The sequence below is a fragment of the Notechis scutatus genome, chromosome 3 (assembly GCF_049901735.1).
Source record: "Notechis scutatus isolate UNSWTSFEM ecotype Mainland chromosome 3, rNotScu1.2, whole genome shotgun sequence".
Taxonomy (NCBI): domain Eukaryota; kingdom Metazoa; phylum Chordata; class Lepidosauria; order Squamata; family Elapidae; genus Notechis; species Notechis scutatus.
In genome coordinates this window covers 87,563,495-87,584,486 of record NC_142011.1, presented here as the reverse complement: position 1 = coordinate 87,584,486, position 20,992 = coordinate 87,563,495, and the positions used below count along the sequence as shown (strand labels likewise).

Sequence of the window (20,992 nt, the reverse complement as noted above, 5' to 3'; positions counted from 1 at the left end):
GCTGGAACTTACCAAATGGAAAAGCTTAAAGAAGTCCACATTTGCATATAAAGAGTCTTCAATTTTTTGCAAGTTCTCCTGGGAAAGGGCACACATTGCACTATGCACAGCCTGAAAGCTACTTGGACTCCGGAAGATAATAAAGCGATTCAGCAAGGTCTGGCTGCAAGCTATATCTTTCAAAGTCAAGTCTGGGACACCAAAGGCAAACTGTGGACAAAGCACAAATTGTTAGTCACCCATTATTTTATTACGATATCATCTAAGAATGCCTTGGGAAGTCTCTGTGGAGGGCAGAGGCATTGTTGGAAATGCACGTTATATTGGAGGCCAATGTGTTCTTTGCAACATAGCAATAGCACTTAGATTTATATACTGCTTTTTAGTGCTTTACAGCCGTTGTGAACTAAGCAGTTCACAGAGTCAGCCTATTGCCCCCAACTATCCGGGTCCTCATTTTACCCACCTCAGAAGGATGGAAGGCTGAGTCAACCTTGAGCCTGGTGGGATTTGAAATGTCAAATTGTAGGCAGCTGGTTGTCAGCAGAAGTAGTTTGCAGCACTGCACTCTAACCACTGTACCACCGAGGCTCTTAACATGCTAGTGTCCCATTTTTAAAAAATTTAACTAAATATTTTAAAATACATAAAAAGGGAGCTTGGAAAGATGAGAAGATTGTGTTGGCAGGGATATGGTCACAAACTGCAGCACAAGCAGGTGAGAGGAGATAGAAGTCCAATCAAGAGACATTGTTCAACATTTTACCTGAGGGGTTGCCCATTTCCAAGAATCTCTGTCTGTCCAAACACATCTAGCAGATTGGCCATGCTGTAGATTCTGTTAGCCAAAGAGTATCGGCTGGCAGGGACTAGAAGATGGGCTTTTTCTGCAGTGGCCCCTGCTTTGTGGAACATCTCTTGGGAGATTAGAATGGCTCAACCCTGCTAGCCTTTCTTAAGATCATAAAACCTGGCTACATTCCTGAGTCTGGGGTGCTGAATGTGTTAAGGGCTCAGTGTCCTAGCTGTATTGCTAATTAACCAAATATCTCTGCTGCTATGTATATTTATTTTGGATGTTTCCATTGTTTTTATTCTTTTAAAATGTTTTTAGTATTGTATTTTTTTTTTAAATTGTAAGATGCCCAGAGTCTTTGACTGAGGTGGGTGGCTATAGAAATTGAATAAATAGATCATAGATAGATAGATAGATAGATAGATAGATAGATAGATAGATAGTTGTAGATATATAGATACATAGATATAGATATATAGAGACAGAGAGAGAGAGAGACAGAGAGAGAGAGAGACAGAGACACAGACAGAGACAGAGACAGAGAGAGAGAGAAACCCATAATTAAGAACGGGCTTATTATAGTAAAATCAAGTTAAATACATAGTGATTCAAGTTAATTACACAGTACTTGGGAATAGAACTTGTTCTTAAACTGGGGACTACTTGTGCCTTAGAACAACTTTTTCTCTCATCTTGAAGTAGATAATACTTTATTGGTAGTTTGTTGCTCCAATTGACCCAGATTCACCTATGTGGGAGCACTTGGTAAAATTACCATGCAGTTTAAGTCAATGTGAGAAATGGAATCTTGTCCAACACTGTTCATTTTTTACTTTTTTCAGAAATTAAGATTGTATCCTATCTCACATTTCTACAAGAAAATAGAATATGTGGCAGAATGATACTGTTCAGAGAAATTAATATCGTAATATTCTCACTTCTGATAAAGAAATAAAGCATCACATTCTTGTCAGCAGAAACAGATGCTTGAAAGAAATTACTAATGCAGTTACCACCAGAAGCTAGAATAGTACCTGTGTAACTGCCACAGTTGTCTTGCAAGCAAGTATTTTAGATTCCTACCAGTATCAAGAAATGAAGTTGCAACCAGGAAAAAATCTTTTTATTAGTTGGATGGGAGACAAACCGGAAATCCCAAAGTAGTAGACTGGACTAGGATGTCTAAAATACTTCCCAGAAGAAGTAAGGAATCATAATCCATAATAGTTGCCAAGAAAATGCTGACACAATCAGGATGTGTTCAAGCCATTGTAGAATTACTAGGTTATCTTGAGAATCTTTATTTTGTGATTTGTAGATGTTGTGGTACATTTCAAAACATTTTGTGGTACAAAAGTGGAAACAAAAGCATCAGTCTAAATACTACTCTATGGATATTCTTCATGGAACCAGGGCCAATAGAGGATTTAATATTAAAAAAAAACCTTAGTGAAACAGAGTATTAATATTGATTTGATGAAAGAGGTTACTAATTATTAAATGTCACTTCTACAGAGAATTTTAAATGAAGTCCCAATTCAAAAATGTTCTTCTTCAACTACCCATCTGGTTTTCTTTGCAGCCCAGCTTTTCCTATGAGTCAGAAACAGCCCCGTTATCTCTCTTGTAACCTGAAAGCAGCAGTTGGGAAATAAATTCCAGTAATTTTATCGGCGTGCCATTGTTCAGCAAGCACTTTTGAGAGGTGAAACAAAATATTTTCTCAGTTAGTTGGCCTCCAGATTAGGATGAGCTTTTATGTGTGAGTGTGTGTCATTTCCTGCGCTCCCAGGGTGCTTACGAGGTCAGCTCTTCAGCTGTGTGCAGTTCTCTACAGAAGACTGAAATACTTGTAAACAGCATTGCTGGGACTATCCATTCTTTTTCATAGTTTCCTTAGAATGACATTGGAAGAGGAAACAGGATATATTATTAGCCGTGGCAAAGAAGCATCAGAAAGTCCCATGACAATGGCAAAGTCTATTCTGTGGAGGAGCCATGCAGTTTGGCTTAACCGACCACAATTAAGATACTATTTTTCAAGCAGAAAGAGATTTGCAAAGCATACATGTTCCCAGATGGAATCTCAGTATATGTCAGTCAGTTGAAAAAAATAATCAGTGGGTTAAATAAGTTTGAGCATAAAGAAGAATACCCCCTCATACAACATCCAGCAGAGAAGCCAAAGTCAGAAATCACAAAGAAAAGTTTTTCTCCAGCCACATCTTAATATGAGCATCATCTATTCCTGTCAGAATTTGCCTAATCAATTATTAGATCTAGCAGGAAGAAACTGCTGTATTTTGGGAAGGTTTGGAGGGTTAAGGCACTGCCTAGCACTGCTTCTCTGTAGTAATGCCAGTGTTGTGGAAGATATTGTCTATCCTGATCTATAATCTGTATTAATAGCAGATATGGGATTTTATTCTAACAAGAACTGATAAACACTCTTCCCTACAGGTAGTCAACTTACGGCCACGATTGAGCCCAACATTTCTGTTGTCAAGTCAGACATTTGTTAAGTGAGTTTTGCCCCATTTTACAACCTTTCTTGTCCCAATTGTTAAGTGAATCACTACTGTTGATTAGTTAGTAACCCAGTTGTTAAGTGAAACTGACTTTCCCATTAACTTTGCTTGTCAGAAGGTTGCAGAAGGAGATCACATAACCTTGGGACACAGTAATGGTCATAAATAGGAATCAGTTGCTGAATTTTGATCACATGATCGTGGGGATGTGTTGTAGTTAGCCGGCAGCAGGTGCAGATGGCTGAGGAGAGCGAGGACTCAGATGAGGGGCCAGGACCATTAGGGAGTGGACTGCTGCCTTCAGAGATTGTGGGGGCTGGCAGCAGTGATGAGGAGGTTCCCGAGGAGCCTGTGTTTAGTGCACGCGCGCACAGAATTGCTTGTAGGAAAGAGCAGCTACAACAGCACAGGTGACTCGGGAGTAAGGCTGCCCCTCCTTCAAGAAGATAAAAGCCAGCTGTGAAAGGAACGTACTTTGCAGAAGGCAAAGACGTTTTGAAACTCCAGCCTCATGGATATTCCAGTATCCTGAATTTGTATTTGAAGATTCTTGTATTGCAAATTATTTCTTGTCTGTTATCTTTTGGTAAGTCTTGCACAGTTTGGCAAGGCTTGTGCTTATCACAGCTAATTATTTTGTAAAAGCATTACAAGCTTTCTGTTCTTTTTGAATTGTATTTGATTTGTTGAAAAAAGGGCGTGGGTCAGAACAGGATGCTGCAAAGTTGTAACCATGAAAAATGGACATAAGTCACTTTTATTAGTGCCGTTATAACTTTGAACAGTCAGTAAATGAACTGTTGTAAGCATAGCCCAGCATTTAAATACGGTAGGTTTCTCGAAGGATAACTGAGACTAAGTTCTTCATAAGAGGGAGATTGGATTTCATTGAAACTGTCTTACATGGATCACTGTTTCAAAGATTTTCAAAATATATTTAAAGATGATCAGAGGGACTCAAATGGGTATTTTTTTTCAAGGCGACTTAGCCATGTACCTACTTGTATTATTTTTTTAGAATGAGAAATCAAATGTGATTTACTGGACCAGTTTAGGCTGGCATAAATTGCTACTAACATTCCTGTTACACAGACCTTTTTTCCCCACTTCTGCACAAATAAAAGAGCTGCTAGGGAGTTTCCTACAGCACCGGTCAGAATCCAATCAACTGAACAGTTCAACAAAAGTCACACAAACCATCTATAATTTGGAAACAGAGTGAAAGGCAGGCTCATTAATTCCATCTCCTGCTGGCCATAAATAACCACACGCATTTCCCACTTCTGAGCATTATATAACAACAACAACAACAACAACAAAAAAGAAAAAATTATAAAGAGGAATTGTGCCATTCAGCCAGTGTCTTTCTCTTCTCCTCAGTAAGAAAGGCTTTAGTTCCACAGATCTGTTTCAGCAGACCTCAATTATTTGCACCGCATTCCTTTCCCAGTTCTGCAGCCACACAAGAGCCAATGCCTGAGTTACACACAAGTCAGCTATGAAGATAAGACGGGTGCAGAATAACCAGGGGCTGCAATTCTCTAGTAAAAGAATTAAAAAGAAGAAAACAAAATAGCTATTGTTTTGGTGTGAATTCAAGACAGGAGATCTATCTTTCAAGGGCCCAATCAATTCACCTGAGACAATGTCCCAGCAATGCCCTTTCACCTCTGCCCTGCTGACATGAAGAGCGGGGATTGTGAATTCTAGCATTCCTCCTACTGAAAGATTTGGGATCCATTCAGGGCCAGATCAAGGCATTTTACTGCTTGAGCTGAAAGACACGATAGCGCCTCCTTTCCCATTCAATTGTCCATCTGGTCAGCTCTTCCATCATGCCAACAACTGGTTTATGAGACCTTTCAACACACAAATAACTTTGTTCTCCAAGAGAAAGGAATGGTCTGGGCCATGATGTAATGGTGTTTGGGAATGACCTTGGAAGACCGGGGCGGGGGGGGGCACAGCCAGGGTAATGGTTGGATAGGGGACAACATAACCCACATCAGGAATGTGGGCATAGCAAACATCTCAAAAGGGAACCTCCCTAGTTTCTTGGTTTGTAAAGGTATCCGGAAGAAATGTACCTTCTAACCTGCAAGATTCTTTAATAAATCAGAACTTGTTCGTCTGGTTGTGCTTCCTGTCCTGTCTATCTCACAAGACTGACACAAACCTGGACTTCAAAAATTCAAAAGACCATTAGACCCCAAAGTCAGTGTTTTATATATCTTTTTTTTCCTGCCACCCTAGAGGTCCTCTCAGTTTTTGCAGACCAAACCACGTTACCTCTAAGAATGGACAGTCAATAGGCAGGCAGTGTTTGGAGTGCTTCTGCTCTAGTGCTTCTGCACTCTATTTAAGGAATCATCTGGTTCTGCTTGCATTCACAGTTCTGTTGAAAAAGAGCAGCATACCAGAAATTTTTGTGGAAAAAATATTTCCACAAAACAAAACAGAAACATTAAAATTTCCAGTAGCTTTAATGCATCTGTGAAAGCAAACTTCTCAGAACCTCCTTACTCAGGGGGAAAAAATGGGTGGAAACCTCTTGTTTCATTGCTTTGCCTTCCATCCAACTTCATCCCTTAACGAAAACAAATTAAAAGGAGTGGAAGTAGAATCATTCCTGACCCAGGAGGTTTCTCCCCATCAAAACATCGCTAAGGACTGATCAGAAATCTGGATGCAAAACTACAGAGTGAAGCAGGTTTCAAAGCATCCTACCTTTGATTAGGATTGTGTTATATTTGTTCTGGACAACTCCTAGCCAAGGTGTGGTTAAAAACATTTTCTCTCTTTGTTCCTCACTTAAAGCAGGTGGTATTCAATGTATTAGATTGTTGCCTAATTTTGTTTTCTATTACAGCAGGACTGTCAAACTTGCGGCCCGCAGACTGGATACGTCACGCACTGGCCACGCCCATGCCCAGTTTAGTGAAGGGGGAAAAAGTCCCGCTACGTCATGTGACGATGCCATAATGATGCGAGTTTGACACCTCTATATTACAGTATTATGCTTTAAGTTCTATTTGTTAGCAAAAATATTGTTGGATCCAAACAGTGGGAAAAAGCTGTAAATACCTGAACCCTTATAACACAGAAGCTTCCCGTTTTTCAGAAACTCGTCAACTCACTTGTTCAGGTCGCACTACGGCATTAATTAGGTGGTAGACCACGGTATCAGGAAGGCCTGCATCTTCAAGCAGAAACTTGGTTAAATTCTCTCTGTCTTTTAAGATATCCTGGATTCGTATTCCTCTTCCTAAGCAAAAAAAATAGTAAGAAAAATAGTAAAAAAAAATTGTAAGGAAAATATTTAAAAAAAATAGTAAGAAAAATAGTAAAAAAAAATAGTAAGAAAAAAATAGTAAGAAAAAATAGTTAGGCGTTGGTAGAGCAAAATCTATTTTTAAGCAAACCACAACGTCACACAAATTCACTTGCTCCTCATCCCATTCCTAGCTTTATGAAAGATGAAGTTAATGTCACTGGGCTATCTAACAGGATTGTGAATTGTCTGAGGAATGTGAAATTATGTATGAGAAAATCTTTCAACTCTATTTTAAAAAAACATTATAAATACAAAAAAAGTGATTCGACCTACACCAGCATTATATACATAACAATGAGAAACCACAGCTGTGTGTTGTTTAGCTGGTATTGACCTTCATGTGCATTGAGTTCTTTCCAGGAACCTAAGATGTCATAATGTATTGGTGTAGTATATGTGTGGATTCAAGCTGTGGGGCCTTTTGTAATTTACAGATGGACATTTTGTCAATGTGCTGATTTTCTAAGTGCCGTCCAATATTTTTTGGTATGGTATATTTGGTATGTCACATTAAAAAACCTTGATGAGGACTTAGAACAGTGTAGACAGAGCATAAGGATAAAGAATTAGCCTTTTCAAATCTGATGTATTGATCTATTGTTGCAAGAATTCCAAGCTGCGATAAAAACATAATTCAAGATACCAGAATGAGGAATACCAAGTGGCCCGTAGCAATAGCTCCAGAAACATATGAGTTATATATGAAGATTATTACATGTTATTAATGTGCAGTAAATCCCTTAGCAAAAGGTATTTATGGGCTATATAAAGAAGCAATAAAAGGCCAAAGGTAGCTGGAGTTTAATACAGGTAGTCCTCGATTTACAACAGTTCATTTAGTGACCATTCAAAGTTACAATTGCACTGAAAAAAAGTGACTTATGAATGTTTTCCACATTTATGACCATTGCAGCACCCCCCCGATCACGTGATCAAATTTCAGATGCTTGGCAATTGACTCATATTTATATATGGTTGCAACGTCCAGGGGTCTGACAAGCAAAGTCAATGGGAAATCCAGATTCACTTAACAGCAGCGTTACTAACTTGACAACTGTGACAAGAAAGGTCATCAAACGGGGCAAAATTCATTTAACAAACATCTCACTTAGCCACAAAAATGTGGGGCTCAATTATGATCGTAAGTCGAAGACTACCTGCAATGGAACATTCCAGAGGTTTGGGAAACACTCTTCAAAAAGAATTCCCTTCATTTAACAAGCAAGCAGCATTGAAGGCTTCAAGGACAATATCTGAATGCGAAATGACAGTTGTATTGCACATTACACAAAAAGCTTGGCATTTGGAACACAACTTATTTATTTTTCTGCACGCTGAAAAGAGTTGGCATGCTCAAAAGATGCAGACCAGAGATTTCAAAGGATGACCCAAAAGTTTCAAAGGCCTGGTGCTGTGAACTTCAAAGCTCAAGTGTTTTGTTGTTCCTGGTTACTGGGCCAGGGTGGGTGGGTTTCAGCTACTTAAGAATAAATAGTTCTGGAATCTCTTTCTCCAGTTTATTTGCCCAAAGAAAGTTGCAGTCACTTTAGATCCTGCCTTGTAGGGAGCCTTGAATCCTTCCAATTAGTTTCTCATGACCAAAGCTAGATTAATCATTATGCTAAATAAAGTAGATCTCTCATTAATCAAATGGAAGCGCCTGCTGTGGCTTAATTATTTGAAGTTTCCCTCTGTTTGTTCCTTTGAATAACTTAACCACAATTCAAAACTTAACCACTGCTTAACCACTGGGGAAAAAGAAATGTCCTTAAACTCATATAGAAGGTGATGACTGATAAGAAGCCATTCGTTTTCATCATTTGCCAGTGGCAAAGCTGACTGATTGCTATCATAAATTAAACATTACAGACCAAACAATTCTTATTCCTATATTCCAGTATTTCCCCGCGTTTAAAGTTGACATTACAAGAAGCATCACTTAATTCTGAGAGTAGCCCTGGTTTTTAGCTTTAAATTCCCTTTACCTCTTCATCTAAATGAAACAGTGGTTGTAGGTAGCCTCACAGAGGGCTAAGTTTGGTTTTAAACAGGCCAAATTTAATTATATCCCCATGCATTTTTAGAAATCTTCCAGAAACCTTGGGTTGCTTGTATGTTGGAGATATTTAAAGTATTTTCTTTTTTTCCCCTTTTGATATGGATCCATTTGTTTTGTTGCCAGCAGTCAACCTACCTGGTATGATTTTAGTTCTCAAGGGAGTTTTCCTCTCCTGTTTAATGTAATTCTCTGGTATTTGGGAGGGGCTGGGGGGGGGGCAGGAAAGAGAACAGAATTGACAGTTACCTGTAATCTTTTCAGGGTTGGTCCTCATTGTTTCCATAAACTGGGTCATGGTTCGTAGTTCTTCCCAGAATCTACCCAAGTCTCTTTCGTTGATTTCAAGCAATACCTCTTGAATGTCTTGATATACTCTTGCTAAACTGAAATGGACAATAGTAGAAAATTGCTTAAGACTATTCCCCATAGCTATCTTGTAGAAATCAGCCATTTTGCAGAGCACTGGGAGAATAAGGCTAAGGTAAAATTTGTTTTTTCCCCCTCCATATTTGCTTTTTGGAACTCATTGAAAATTCCTATTTATTTATATTTCATATTTCTAAACCACCCTTCTCCTTCAGTCAGTTTGCTCTCTGTTCATAAGTGGTGGCTTGTCCTATCTGTGTTAGTGGCAGTGTTCTTAGTGGTTAGATTAGATTAGTGGTTGGTTAGATTATTGTTTGGTGCATTTCTTAATAAGAATGAAAGAGAAATGAAGAAAAGGTTAGTAAGAAGCAAATAGAGGAATTTCATTGTAAATGGTTAAAAAACAAAACAAAATTAACACATTGAAATAGATGAAATGGACATGCTAAAGTCTGGAAATCAATGAACAAATAAATAATATTGGATATTATCTATTTAAATAATATTTAGATGAAGGACAGATCTTACATGGATGTCAGACTGCCACAGGTGAATCTTTTCTCCTCCTGCCTAAAAGACAAGGAGATCCTTTACTTACTTACATGGAATTATTATAGTTGGAGACGACACCTGGAGATTCTCCACGGGTGGGGCTTTTGAAACATGGGTTGTTCATGTTACAAAAGATGCCCTGTAACCACGGCAGAGTTCCTGCAGAAGGCATGGCTTTATTTGGAAAGTGACCTTCATATAAGAAACAAACACATGACATGAAACAGTAGCATTGAGAATCAAAGCCACTTGCAGTGAAAGTATTTTATTTATACAAACAATTTTTGCTTTGGGAGGGGGTGGGGATAAGATATAAACATATTCAATTTGACTGAAACTTAAATTTGACTTAGATATACATGGTGTAACATTTCAGTTACGAAGAATTTGAATACAGAAGTTAAATCTGTAACTAAATTGCTGACATAAACTCAGATGGCTAGAAATGGCTCAGCTTTTGGATGGGGTTGGAGTATTGACTGTTTACCTCTTCTCTTACAAGAGCCCAGCAAGCAAATCCATAAGTGGGGATGAGTGTAGATGCTGTTGAATAACTTTGTTTTTTCGGGACAAGATTTCTCACTACCCATTCACCAGTACCCCATGTAAACTTCAACATCTTGTGCGCTATCTCCCATTCAGGTATACCTCGTCTTACGACCATCACTGAGCCCAAAATTTCTGTTGCCAAGCGAGATAGTTCCTAGGTGAGTTTTGCCCCATTTTATGACTTTTCTTGCCACAGTTGTTAACTGCAATTGTTAAGTTAGCAACATGTTTCTTAAATGACTCTGGCTTCCCCATTGATTTTGCTTCTCCAAAGGTCACAACACGTGATCACATGACCCTGGAATATGACAATGTGACCATGGGGATGCTGCAAGAGTCATAAGTATGAAAAACAGTCATAAGTCACTTTTTTTAGTGCCATTGTAACTTCAGAGAGTCACTAACAGAGGTGGTATTCAGCAGGTTCTGACCAGTTCTAGAGAACCGGTAGCAGAAATTTTGAGTAGTTCGGAGAACCGGCAAATACCGCCTCTGACTGGACATTTTACATTATCCTTCCCATGCCATGCCCACCAAGCCACGCCCACAGAACCGGTAGTAAAAAAAATTGAATCCCACCACTGGTCACTAAGCAAATGATTGTAAGTCAAGGACTACCTGTATTAGAGCTGGAAAAAAAAAAAACAAAAACAGGATACCACTAGACAGGATCAAAGAGATATTTAAATTCTTTGTTGTACTCTGGTGATCATTTAATTTTAGAGTTTTGCAGTTCAGATATGATAATTCTAATTTGTAAATTCTTTAGACTGCATCATGTGGGGTCCTTGGTGCCCTCTGAGCATGGTTGTTTTGTTGCAGGTGTTTCATTACCAAACTATGATGTAATAGCATCATCAAGAATATATCATTCACGCTTCTCTACTCCAACTGATAGCAGTTATGCAACCATGGACTGAGAGAAGTCTGTCTGATGCAGACATGCTGACCTGCTTTCATTTCATCATCACTGCTGAGCAAGTGGTTTTATTCCTTGTATTTTTTTACTATAATAAGAGAGTTCGACTGTACATACATGAAGCTATACTATTATCTTTATTTTATTGCATTTATATTTGGAACACAAAAAAGTATAGGTGGTGCTTCCTCCAATTTTTCCTCATAACAACAAATGTGTGAATTAGATTGGACTGAGAGATAGTAACTGTCCCAAAGTTATCCCATGAGGGTGGACTAGAACCCATATGTCCCTTACATTGGACCTCAGTTATTTTATTTTAATCATGTTATCACTATAACAAGCCTGTGAGGAAGGCTGGGTTTAACTGCAACAGAAGAATAGCAGTCTAATGTCTTTCTAGCCATTTCTTTGTAACTGCTGCTTTTTCAGCTAAAAGTTTTTTTTTCTTCAGTGTGCATTGCAAACACAAGGGCATGCATATACATGTATTAGGGGACTGGTGGTGGGTGGGATGATTTTTTGGGCTTTCCATAACCTAGAGGAGCTGCAAGAGGGACATTTCTGCAGCAATATAGCTTTTGCACTTCTCTGTTTATCAGTTGCAGAAAGAGCACAGATTGAGACTTCTAGTTTTCTGTATCTTGTTCTCTGCATTGTGAAGAAAACAGAAAGTTAAGGTAAGCTTCAAATGGACTTGGGAAGAAGTGAGGAGTGAACCATGGCATGGCCAAGTTAAGGCCGGAAGTAAAGTATGATCTAAATCGGGAATATCTTTATGTTAGCATCTTCATGAATCCCCCAAGCAGCAACAAATCAAGCAGGGAAATGCTTTCTGGATGATGTCATCTCATATCCTTTTTCCATCTGGAGAGTCAAGGGCTGGTCAACCCTTGATTTCCCTTTCCCCTCAAATTTAAATTTGAGATTGAGAATAGCAGAAGCATTGACCTTCTACTTCCTTCTTAACTGACAGTACCAGATTCTGTTCGGTAGTAGTAGTAGTAAAGTAGAAAGAAACCAAACATCCTCTGAATACCCAGTTACTTTTGATTTGATTTAAATTTCACCAAGGAGGAGCCTATCCTTCCTTTAAAAAATGAATATAAATAATGTACTCTTACATTCATGTTTGTGGTAGACTGGAGTAACTTTCCTCAGCCATACTAAGACAAGAAATAAAGAAACCGGCCATAGAAGTTCAACCAGCAGACGAAGCTGAAAAGAAAAGGGGAAAAAAAAACACAAATTAGATGCATCAATTCCATACGCTGTTTTAGAAATGGCATTCATTCCATCTGACTAAGGTTTAGATCATCCACCAAAAGGAAGACATGTCCAGCTTTTTGTTCTCATGTTCTCTGTCTGGAAAACATAGCCTTAAAATCAAATATTGGCTGGCTTTTTAAGTATCTTATTTGGTGTTTTATTTTGGACTGTTTTTATAATGTCAGTCATTTAAGCTTTCATGTTTTCAATGCTAAAATCCTACACATTTCCAAATAAGTATGTGTAGGACAATGATGGCGAACCTCTTGGGCGTGGCATGTCAAAAATTCAGAAAATGTCTAACTTGACTCTACTAGTATATTACCCCCCACAAAAGAAACAATTCTCTATTTCTCTCCCCTCTCCCAATTTAGGCTGAACAGTGGCACTCAGAGGCAGTGGCAAGGCTGGGCCTAAAGTAGAAAGCTGGACCTTAACTTCGGCCCTACTGCCACCACGCTGCCACTCAAAAAGGCCACCTTCCACCATTCCCCAAAATACGCAAGCTATGAGGAATGGCGCTATTGCCCTCATGGCCCAGCACTCCCCAGGATCTGTTGTGCACTTCTTATCTTCAGGCAATGTTCTCTTTCTATTGATCGGCCCTTGAGGCCTACATGAGGCTGCTTTGGATTGCCTGAGGCCTTCGTTCTTGAAGTGACTTCAGAGAATGCTCTTTTGCAACTTCTGCAGCCTCCAAAAACCATGTGAAAGCACTGCCCATTCTTCCACCATTTTCAGAGGCTCCAGAGGCCTTGCAAGAGCGTGACCCTCTCACATGATTTCTGGAGGATACGGAGGCTGCCCATTCCTCATTCTTGCAGGGCTTCCACAGCCTCGGAAAATTGTGCACGCTTTCAAGAATAGCGACAGTTGTGTGTGGGTGAATGCTGGCATGTCACCCAAAATGTTATGGCATGTCACCTTTGACTTGTGTCGTAATCTGACCATCATTGGCAAAGCACCAAGTTGGGCATTCAGGGCATTTATTCTCCAATAACCATGAAGTTGAAGACAGTGACAATAAACATGCATAGGATGGCACTATTTATGTTTGGTTCCTTCAGCATTCTGTGTTCCAGAGTTGAAAATAACAATCTCGTATTTTAAAATGTTCTGCCGTTAATTTTCAGAGTAGGGTGGCTTATTACATTTGACTTAAAGGAAACCTAAGAAAGAGCATTAACATTGGCCTCAGGCTTTAATTTTCTCCACCCAACCCTTTAAAAAGCTTCTGGGTGTTTGGACTGTGGGACGGTGGTAGAAATATATGTAGATTGATTGAAAAAGTGGAAATGTCCAGTGTTATGTATTAGATAGATAGATAGATAGATAGATAGATAGATGATAGATAGATAGATAGATAGATAGATAGATAGATAGATAGATAGATAGATAGATAGATAGATAGATAGATAGATAGATAGATAGATAGATAGATAGATAGATAGATAGATAGAATCTAATTCTAAGCCTCCCTTCAAAATCAATTTCTTGGCTGTTGTAAATTGTCATATTACATAGTGTGTGTGTGTGTGTGTGTGTGTGTGTGTGTGTGTGCGTGTGTGTGTTAAGCCCTGCCAAATTGAAACTTAGCTTTAGATGATCCTAACTGTTAACTCCAACTGTTTTGGAGGGAAAATTAAAACATTCATATTTGGAGGGCTTTTTCGAGTATTATGATTGGTTAAGGCGTTGTGGGCCTAGAGTATAAATTACAGGCATTTGCCTACTGTTCCTTAGTTCCAGTTTTGAGTCAATAAATGTTGTTGCAACTATGCTGGTCTGCTTCTTGCCTACTGAAGCCCACTAGTACACAATATCCAGGATAATAAAAGAGCAGAGTTTTCAACTTGCCTCTCTTCAAAATTAATTTCTTGGCTGTTGTAAATTGTCATATTACAAATCCAGTAGATCAGAACAGCTTCAGTAGTAGTTAAAGGTACTGTCCTGACTAGTCTTATCTATGCCAAGGAAATATAATAACTAGCGAATTAGTTCTTCCATTAACTCCATCCCAATTTTAATCATTGTTCTATCACCAGTTTGTATTCAAAATTGAAGTGGGGTTTCTCTGTACCAACAAGGTGTGTAAAATTGCATAGCCTCATGGCCTCTTTTAAAAGTGAATTGGTGAAATGCTGTGTCTCTAAGGTATGGCCTCAGGTACGGGTATATCCAAAAGTATAGTCCCAACCCTCTTCCCTCTGGCTTGCCATTATTTATTTTCCAGATAGGATTTGCTAGTTCCATCATTCACTGCTTTGTTTGCTGTTTAAACATTGTTATTGTTTTTAAAGTTTTAATCTGTTTCATTTTATAGCTTTAATACAGTTTTATATGTTGTTTTAACTTTGATTGGGAGCTGCCCAGAAGATGGGGCAGCTATATAAATGTTTTAAATCAATCACTCAATCAAAAATAATATTTTGTCATTTAGTCCAAAACATGAATTCTTTTCCTTCTCCCAAGCCACTTTTCTCTTCCCTTCCCTCCAGTAAAAGTACAATAAACCACTGTAATGCACTTCTGCAGAGTATGAAATGTACAGTGCATTGAAAATATCCAAATATCCAAAGACTTTGTCAATTTCAAGATGAGTTTAATTCCTTCAAATCCTACAGTTTAATCTATAGCCTTCAAATGATCTGGTCTGGTATGCTTTGGACTAGAGACACTTGCATAACAAACTCCTGCTCTTTGAAGAACCACACCAGATGAAAAGATTGAAATCTTTGGACAGTTGCTTCCTGCAGGAAAAGTCCACTGGCTATTTTTATCTTCCAGCCATGTGTTCTATTAGAGTCAGTGTATAACAGGGCGTCAAGAGGAAATGAATCTCTCTAGAATTTTCTACATTGATGCACTGAAGTTGGGTAGGTTCAGCCTTCTTTCTCAGGGAGGCCTTCTGTAACAAATTAATTTAGTACATCAACTATTCCAAACTTCAAATTAAAATATTTCATCAGAACAGATTAATCACAAAAGCACATCTCATTTTACCTTTAAAACTTATGGAATACAGTCCTCAACTTACCACCACAACTGAGCTCAAAATTTATGTGGCCAAGTGAGAAATTTGTTAAATGAGTTTTGCCTCACAACTTTTCTTGTCACATTTGTTAAGTGAATCACTGCAGTTGTTAAATTAGTAAAACAATTGTTAAGTGAATCTGGTTTCCCCACTGACTTTACTTGTCAGAAGGTCACAGAAAGTGAGTACTCTGCAACTGTCATAAATGTGAGTCAGTTGTCAAGCATCCAAATGTAAATCATGTGACCATGGGAACTGTGTTCAACTGTCATAAGTGTGAAAAATGTCATAAGTCACTTTATTTCAGTGCCACTGTCACTTTGGTCAGTAAGTGAACTATTGTAAGTCGAGGACTACCTGTATGAAGGGTATTTGAATCTAATTATGCTTCTTTAAAAGAGTTTGAAGCATACATATCTGTTTTATCTTTTGTAGATATGCATTAAGTACTTACTTTTTGCCGTTTGCGGAGTATCCAGTTTTTCCATAGAAGAAGTCTAACCTTTCTGAAGAAACTCATTCTGAGGCAGTGACCACATCGCAAGGTTGAGGACCAAAAATCATTTGATGTCTGGAGACCAAAAATATGTTGCTATTATCTTCTCACATAAGCCTCTGAATCCTAAAAATAAATGAATTGATTAGCAGAGATTCCTATGTGGGTATGAAGCTGCTGAATTGAAATTTTTAAATGTGTTGCATATCTGCATCTGGACCCAGTCACAAAACTATAGGGTTTCAGAAGTGACTTGGTCTGTTTTTCCCCTCCATGAATTGCAAAATAGTTTATGCTATGTTTGGGGTAGGATTATTTTGTTCATCTGCCAGATGACCGCCCCCCCCTGCACCTCAGATGGACTACCTTCAACATGAGTTTGAGAGCAGCAGATTGCAGAATAATCAACTGGTTAGTAGGTTAACCTTCTTTTATGTTACAGTTTTCATTATGTACTAGGAAGGCCACTTACAGATCAACAAGGGAGAAGGAGAGAGAGAGAGAGAACAAAAGTATAAATATGCATATATTTTGCAACAATATTTTACAGGTACAGTTATACATGTCAAGATATTTGCTATAATTGAAATAGAAATACGCTTATCTCACCTTGTGGGAATGACTATGGCCAAGTAACCATATCTGCTCCATCTATTGTCAAGGTGTAAGATGCTGATGGGCGCATCAAGTGTTTTGCTTTCTTGATCCCTTTACGGTTTTTAAACTGGACTGTTTAATGTTTGAAACTGTGGCTCTTCAAAAATTATTGGCCTGCAACTTCCTGTCCACTGAGATTGATGATTGATGGAGTCCAACAAAATTCAGAAGGCAAATGATCCTCACTCCCTAAAATTTAGGGTACATTCAGTCAGGGGACTATCCTGTGTAAAGAAGTATATAACCATCTTATGGCATACCCTAAATGCGTCTCAGGAGACTAGTTGGTGTAATATACTCATCAAGGCAATGTTACAGCGATTTTCTAGGTAACCTCTAAGGCTCCCACATAAATTAATGTGTATGTTTGGAGTACAACTTGGCTTTGGTTGCATTTATCACATACTGTCAAACGTATGCCAAAATGGATTGGTAGTGTCCTTGCTGATACTTGGAAATTCTGCATTTGCCATAGGTATGGCTGATTACCTAATTTACATATTATCTGTAATATCAGGAAGCCTTATGTGAAAGCTTTGACTGACCAAAGCCATGATAGGCAGCAAAAAGTCATAGAGTATGGTGACAAGCATTATGTTGTTATGGAAGATTGTGACTTCTATGTACATGGAGTAAATATCGAAGAGCCTGAAGGAATAGCTTAGGTTGGCTTGGATAAGGGGGAAAGGAAAGGAAAAAGTGATTATGAACAAAGAGAAAAGGAAACAATAGATTTGAAAGAGGACAGCCTTATGGAATTATGACTGCAAAAGTTGTACTACAAGTGAAAAGGCTAAAATATATGGCAGAACTGATCGTAAGTATGAAAGTAAGATTCCTTAGGTTGGTGACATTTGAATGTCATACTCCAATGAATAGCAATAAAGGAAAAATCAGAGATGAACTTTGTGAGTATATAAATGCAGGTATGTACTAAAACTCATCGCTAGCAATATTTTCTCACTTTTTTAATGATAGCATTGCCATACAATGAAACCATCATAATAATTGTGTACCTGATGTCCATCTATAGGATTGTTACAGTATTTTTAGATTTTTTTTTCTTTGAAATTTCCAAAGACAAATTATAGATCATTAGACCATGGAAAAATGTATCCTCTTCCTGAACATCTTCCTAAGGATTGCATATCCAACAAAGAATAAATGCACTTTTGAAATGTAGATCTAAACAAATTAGAACATAATCCTTGCGTAATCCTCCACATGGCCATTCAAAATTAAATTCCACTCAGTGAAATGTTATTTACTTCCAGTAAGTGTGCGTGTAATTGCAATCCTATAGGCTGCAGTTTTATATACATTTACCTCTGGTATTCTATGCAGTTTTAAATTATTATACATAGGAATGCATTGTTAGCTAACTCAGAAATAAAGATTATTTTAGAAAGCTTCTTTTATGACAGGCTGTACCAACATCTGACTTGTGGATTACATTAAGTATAATCTTCTCTAATTAAATTATAAATCCCATTTGAAGACATGGGAACTGACTTGTTGCTATTCTTAACTACTCTTAACTAAGTTTGTGACCTACTTTTGCTTTGGGTAGGATTTCTACAATCAGCAGGCCATGGATCTTTTTAACTATCAAAACTGTAAACAAAACAAAAACAAGTGTGCTCCCTTTAAATTCCAGATATTGGCTAGTTACACAGTGGTAGAGATCTTGGCATTTTAAGGATGCTAACTATATTTTTGAAAAGGTATAAAACATTAATTGTACTTATATGTGCAAGCTTCCAAAATATTTACTGCAGCTATCACAATCCAATATCTAAATAGGATCAGTTTGCAATATTAGTTTTTAGAACCTGAGCGTGAACTAAATTTGTTCCAATGCAATATACAGTACAGAGACTCCAGTAAACATTTTTTCTATCACTGGAAGGGTGATTGGCTGTATGCATCAAAAATGTTATTCTGTTATGTCTGTGTCCATGTTTCATCTTTCCTGCTTAAATGTTTGCTTTAATAGAACACTTGAGATTTATCAAAATCATAGTTTGCACCATATTGTAGCCAGGATATTGTGGTGAGAAAAGAATTTTCCAGATGAGGGCCAACTCAAATCAAGCTGAGATTGGCAATTCTCATTAAGTTTGTTCAATCTAGTTTGTCACCTCAGTAGCAGAGTTTGTTGCAATCAAATGAATAACAAAACATTGAGATGAGGGAAGGAAAGGGAGAAGGAATGCATGAGCCAAATGCTTCCTGTTAATGCTCCAAACCAGTCAGCGAAGGGAGCTGTTCCCTCTTATTCTATATGTCAGCCTCTTAGCTTCCATTTTGAAATGATTATATGGACTATGATTTGGCTAAAATAGTGGCGTAGGGGACTGAAGGGTCTTATCAGATTCATTCCTGCATGCCATCACTGTCTCTTAGCCAGAGATCCTACACACGACATAGCAGGAATAACCTGAACTTTAAAAGCTGCATTGTTTGCACTGCTTCATCCATCCCAATGTATTCCAGGTGCTAAAAGTGTCATTCAATAAGGAGAAATAGTACATGTTGAGAAAGTGTATAAGTGTGCACACTGCATACAAATATTGTTACGATATGTTCTAGGATTGGTTATGGTTAGGTTTTGTTAACAGTTTTCTAGGTGGTTAAAAATGCAATGTCTCCTTTACGAAAAAGATAATTCGTGAGGCCCTAGCTAGAAGAAAGTTTTATATTAGATTGGACAGCTGAAGCAACACCAGCAGCATACATGACATTTATGAACTGGAATGTTAAGAGTCATTTTGTTTTCATGACCTAAGGGCACTATTTGTTGATAGTTATCCTGAAGATGTAGCTATCCAGCCAAATATGCCCGAGGATATGTATATATTAAGCACATGTATTTACTCTTCATTTAGGAGAAATATATACATTTTTAAATGATCAGCCACCATGATTAGTACACGTAAAGTTTCTCAATAGATAAGGTGTATTGGCCCAGGCCATCTGTGTTTCTAAGTCTGATGTGAGGAACTTTTCAAGATTTAAGTAAAGAAAAAATACTTTAAGGCCTACTGGAGGTAAAAGAATATTGGGAATTGTTCTTTGTATCATTCACTTGATATTTTACGAGAAATAAATGTGTATTTGTAGAATTGCTAAACATTTCATAAGCTAGGTAGGAAAATGTTGTAAAGGACTGGTGAGAAACACATTAGTAACATCAAAGATGAGATAATGAAGACAATTCTCTTATTGCAATGTTATTTGGAATTATATTCCCAAAATCAAGAATACTGTTGAACAACACTTCTATAGAGAACTACACCTCTATAAAATAATCAATTACCTCCAGACTATTACATACAATAGTTACCAATGGTGCCTCATACCTTGCATTTTAATTGATTAGTTATATTTGTTTATGCAAGCATCCTTTTAATTGGCTGCCAAAAAAAATCTTATGAATTGGTTTTGAAAAGTCTGTACCTTGCATTTACAATGATTATGTAATGCAAAATACTAGGTAATGCAAAAAATTGTTTTTAAATAAATCACTGCAATTTAAGTAGGGATATCTTCTATTTCACTGCAGAATTATCTAGAGGTTTAAAATTTCTGAGGTTTGTATCCAAATATATTCAATCTGATACTTGCCACATTACAAAACCAGCAACATTCCCACACTAAGACTTTTTTTAAAAGAGCAAAGGTTGCATCATTTAAGAATAACACTGAAAAAAAATCTTTGGCTTACCTCGTTTGCAGTGGTATCTACCACAAAAACATTGCACGGCTATGAGAATTGCAAGAGTTTCTGAAAGGAACTCCAGAGGAATGCCTTATCTCAGGAACAGTGAACACTTACCAAAGCTCAGTTGTAAGGAGATTTTTTTTTTAATCCTTCAATTTAATGTGGGGCAGCTTTGTTTTCAGAATGTAAGCCCCATCGCACGAAGGGAAAATTCTGCATTTAATACAACTGAAATTTATCAACTGATCTGCATGTCTGAAATGGTCAGAGTTCTTAAGTCCGTAGCAAAATCAAGCAGACATTGCAAATAATCGGGACAGCAACTGAAGATTTTAACTATTCATGGAAATACTTGATGCTGCTGTCTATATTTCAACAACGTGTAAATATTAGGATGTACTTAGAGTACAGAATAATGGAGTTGGAAGGGACCTTGGAGGTCTTCTAGTCCAACCCCCTGCTCAAGAAGGAGACCCTATAGCAGGGGTGTCGAACTCAATTTCATTGAGGGCCGCATCAGCATTACGGTTGCCCTCAAAGGGCCAGTTACATGTAAGACTATGACAACTCACAGTGGCCAGGTGGGCATGGCTGGATGGGCATGGCTGGATGGGCATGGCTGGCTCGATGCTGCTCACTCGGCACAGCTGACTTGGGATGGCTGGGTCGGGACAGAACAAGTTGCACCAGCTAAAGGAAGCACTTTGCC

General features: G+C 38.0%; 1 protein-coding gene across 7 annotated transcripts in view; it reads right to left on the bottom strand.

Annotated features, from left to right (window-relative positions):
- Positions 1-20,479, bottom strand: part of ABCA4 (ATP binding cassette subfamily A member 4) — a 117,113-nt gene extending 96,634 nt beyond the window's left edge. For 5 of the 7 annotated variants that reach the window (XM_087960655.1, XM_087960659.1, XM_087960658.1 and 2 more), the window contains exons 1-8: positions 20,287-20,391; positions 16,512-16,783; positions 15,861-16,028; positions 12,228-12,321; positions 9,686-9,827; positions 8,964-9,100; positions 6,462-6,589; positions 13-210 (exon numbers count right to left, since the gene is read on the bottom strand). In XM_087960655.1, the coding sequence (XP_087816781.1) occupies positions 13-210; positions 6,462-6,589; positions 8,964-9,100; positions 9,686-9,827; positions 12,228-12,321; positions 15,861-15,926 (765 nt within the window). In that variant the 5' untranslated portion in view covers positions 15,927-16,028; positions 16,512-16,783; positions 20,287-20,391. The other 2 variants (XM_087960656.1, XM_087960657.1) reach the window with 2 other exon arrangements.
- Between the last annotated feature and the right edge of the window lie 513 nt (positions 20,480-20,992).